The following is a 4,227-nucleotide window of genomic DNA, read 5'->3' as shown; positions in this document are numbered from 1 at the left end:
AACAAGTAAGAAAGTCTAAGTTCGGGCAGAGCCGAACATTAAATACCCGGCACCAGTATTAAATATTTCTTTTTCACCTTTTCGAAAGCTACATAGTAAGCCGGGGTGTATCAATTTTGAGTAAATTAGCGTCCTTAAATTTCGAAATATTGAAGTTTCAAGCATTTTTGAAATTTACCGCTATATGAAAAGCGGCCGTAATTGTATTCCAATTTCAATAAGTTTCAACGTTTTGCTTCTATGTGGCAAGCACAATAAACATACCGAGTTTGGCACAAATTGGTAGAACGATTACGGAGATATGTACATATATGTGATCATAAGTGGGCGGTGCCACGCCCATTTTGCAAAATTTTATCATAAACGTATTTCTTGGTAAAGAATTGTTATAAGCATCAATTTTGAATAAATTAGCTTTAATATTTACTGATTTATCGAAGATTTCGTATTTCTCTAAACTACCGATATATGGGATGTGGGCGTGGTTATTGTCCGATTTTAAAAATTTTCGGCCATTTGGTATGTTGTACCAAGGCCATCAACTGTGCCAAGTTTGGAAAAATTGGTGCAGCGGTTACCGAGATATACACATGTAACCAGAAGTGAGCGTGGCTACGCCCATTTTCCAAAAAATTATAATATACTTATTTTTCGTCTAAAACTTATTGTAAATATCTATTTTGAGTGAATAATCTTCAATAGTTACTAAAATATCGCAGTTTTCGTATACCTCAAAATTCCCGCTATATGGGAGGTAGGCGTGGTTATTGTCCATTGTCATCCGTCCTACGCCCGAAAGAAGTGCACGTACCAAGTTTCGTTAAGATATCTCAATTTTTACTCGAGTTATTGTGTGCACAGACAGTCACCGCTTAATCGATTTCTCGTTTAATTCTGACCATTTATACATTTGTGTATATCTATCTCGATTCGTTTTTCCTGTTACAAACAACCGTTCTATGAACAAAGTTATAATACCATTGTGCACAAGTGCGCTCGGGTATAAAAAGCGAGTAACCTGCCTTCGTTTATATCAAAATATACTAAATTCAAAGACTTTTTTACCCACGCTCTACCAACGAACGCTCGTGAACGCTTAAAAATACGATCTCATATTAGCTCATTTTGCGATTGCTTTTTACCGCGATAAATACTTGAAACGATCATAGTATATACAGTAATAAACCTTTTCGCAGTTTTCACCAACTGGTCCCCGAGGAGTACTATTGGGTTGTGTAGCGTTTTCGTTTTACACGCACGGCAACACCTACGGCCGGTTGTTAAATGTTCCATTATTTAGGGGATTCCTTTAAACTCGTAAAGTCTTAAACTGTGTAAACCTCGTAGTTTACGAGGCTTTTATGGGAACGCCCCCTTTGTGAATAGGTGTAAATAGGTGCGTCACGTGGCTGTTTGACAGATCAATCAGGATGTTGTGAAGCAATTTTTGTTTCGTAGTATTTTCCATAACATCCCGCCATCTTGTATCTATCACTCTCGGCTAAAATACAATTGAAAATGCCGAAAATTAGCAGAAAACCCAAGTCAATACAGTTAGTGGATGAAATTTATTAATTTTATTCGCTTATTATTTGTTTTCATTTATATTCATTATTTTATCATACATTTTAGTATAATAATTTTGGACCCTCGGCAACACTGAAGTTTACGAGGTCGTTTGCGCATCAAATTTGCCTCGTAATTTTACGTGGGGCTCGTAAATAGAGCTCCATACAAATTTTGATAGTTCTTTTACGAGGTTCGTAAATTTACGAGCTTTACGAGGTTCGCGAGGCTTTTACGAGGTTAAGGGAAGACCCCTACTAACATCATTGTCGACGTTTTCGACATCATGCATATAACATGTGATCGATAAAGCAGTCGCTGTATTTAACGCGAAAGCTTTTTTGTCATAACATCAGATCTGTAATGTTAGTTCCATTTTACAAAATGAGGTATAAAATTAAAGGGCTTGGCCTGTAGATGTGCAATAGCTTCTTATTTTTTCAAAAAGAGTTGTCACCTGATAAAACAAATTAAATTCAAATTATTTTTAAGTTAAATCAATTATACACTAACAGCCAGTTTCACCAAACTACTTAAGTGGAAATTAACTTTAATTTTCGGATTTTCGGTTTCACCAATCAATTTTAATTTTGATTTAAGTGACCTATGCTCTGCACTTAAATAAAAGTTAAATCAGAATAGCCACACTCAGAGGTGTTACACGTTTAATCACCTGATCATTGTGTAACTGCTGCTTACTTGTATACCAGCCCTGCTTTTACAACACAGCGTGCCAAAGCTTTCAAAAGCTCTCAGTACAAATGAAAGCGAAAGCTAGTCCTAGTCTGTTTTACAACCACTTTTTACTCACTTAAATAAATAGTTTATTGAAACTGAAAATTATTTAAATGAGAATTAAATACAAAATTAAATCAAAGTTAATTTCCACTTAAATAGTTTGGTGAAACTGGCTGTAAGAGTATCGATCGAAATGGGTTTAAAAAGGCTTTATTTCTTATTGACACATATGTAGGAGGGTTGCAAGTTCGACTAAATAAAGGCAGAAAATTGAAAATACATTCCTGATATGGATGTCAGAAGAAAGAGGTTGTGGTTTGAAAATATTTTGAATAGGGTTGCCACCTGTTTAAAAATTAGTGTTTAAATAAAGTTTGCATGAGTTAAATGAAATATTGAAAAATATCGGGAAAGGTGGCAAAATATCCTTAGTTTAAATGTTTAGATTAGTAAAGAGGGCTGCCACCTAGTAGAAACGTAAACTCAAATTATTTAATAAGTTAAAGCAATTATTAAAAAAATGGGTATCAAATGAAATGGGTTTAACTTTGTCACGTATTTAAAAAATCAAATTTAACTTAATTCATCAGGCGCATGAAATATTTATGTAGGTATTACAATATCAGACGCTAGAGATATGTTTATTTCTTAACTATATTTAGGAGAGCTGCCAGCTATTTCAGAAGTCTTTGCTAATTTATGCACAAATCCAAAGACGAAGATAATGCGAAGACGAGCATGAACTCGAAGAAGAATACTAATACGGGGACCTAGGCTAATATGAAAAGTAATGGCATATATCTATTTACCGATGGTACATATGATTGAAGTTCATGTGGATCTACTTCTTTATTTCTAAGTATTAATATTTTGCAATTCATATTGATTTATTAAATTCAATTCAATACAATCAAAACGAATATTTCATGCACCGTTTTTAACTTGAATGTGATCTTAATAATATTACGTATTCTACGTTTAAGTTTAGCGGCTGTGACACTCAGCCTACACAGCCTGCAGGTTAAGACGAAGGCTTTGGACTGATCCTTTTTCTTGCATCGTCTTCGAGGCACAATCAAGAAAATAATTTATGAGTGATCATACACTCAGATAAGCCCAGGGTTTTAAGCGAACAAATTATTAATTTTAACTCCACTTTATTATATTTCAGCTGTATTCCAATTAACATTCAAAGATATTTCGATGAATTTAGTGGATGAAGTATCCAAGAAATTCTTCCAATATAGCGCAGACCGACTAAAGAAAAAATCTAATTACAAGAAACACGGTGCCGGACAAATCTAACATGTATAACAAAAATTACTGTTTAATTATGTTGTTAAAAATTTAATACGGATTCACATTTTTAATAACTTGATTAATAACTCATAATTTTCGCACATTTTTTTACATTTTATTTATTTACATTATATAATTATTTTCAGATAGCTAGTTTTTTAAATCCTAAAAAACTTGGGTCGAAAAAAATTACAATCTCAAACCACCAGCGAGCTGAAATCTCGAGTGGAAAAATTAATGATTCTCGAAACGCCAACGATTCGAAAAATAAAAATTATAGAATCTCCAACGATTCAAAAAATTCAAAATTCTCGAATCGCCAGCGAATTCGCCTATCTATCGCCGCGAAGTATCGTCTCGATAGTTCTGTCAGATAAAACGAGCTCGTCTCGAATTCGAGGCGAATTCGTTGTGTTTTTTGGGATCTCTTACCAACGAAAACGCAGGCAATGTTTTCTCGAACGCTCGTTTGCTCAAGTATTTATCGCGGCAAAGTACAATCGCAAGACGAGCTAAAATGAGATGATCGTATTTTTAAGCATTCGCGAGCGAGTTTTTCCCCACCCTGCTACGCAATAGTATACTCAGTAGAAATGTTAATCCCGGGATCCCGGACTTTTTAAG

The 4,227-nt window shown here is 34.4% G+C and overlaps 1 protein-coding gene across 1 annotated transcript in view; it reads right to left on the bottom strand.

Moving 5' to 3' along the window:
* Positions 1 to 4,076: 4,076 nt before the first annotated feature.
* Positions 4,077 to 4,227, bottom strand: part of LOC118750236 (AP-2 complex subunit alpha-like) — a gene marked incomplete at its 5' end in the record, with an annotated part of 3,120 nt that continues 2,969 nt past the window's right edge. Inside the window, one exon of the mRNA XM_036484960.1 lies at positions 4,077 to 4,115. Coding sequence (XP_036340853.1) covers positions 4,077 to 4,115 — 39 coding nt within the window. The remainder of the gene's footprint in view (positions 4,116 to 4,227) is intronic.

This window comes from Rhagoletis pomonella, unplaced genomic scaffold, assembly GCF_013731165.1.
Source record: "Rhagoletis pomonella isolate Grant_MI unplaced genomic scaffold, Rhpom_1.0 Rhpom_scaffold_00176, whole genome shotgun sequence".
NCBI lineage: Eukaryota > Metazoa > Arthropoda > Insecta > Diptera > Tephritidae > Rhagoletis > Rhagoletis pomonella.
The sequence above is the reverse complement of the archived record's forward strand: the minus strand, read 5'-3'. Positions and strand labels throughout refer to the sequence as shown.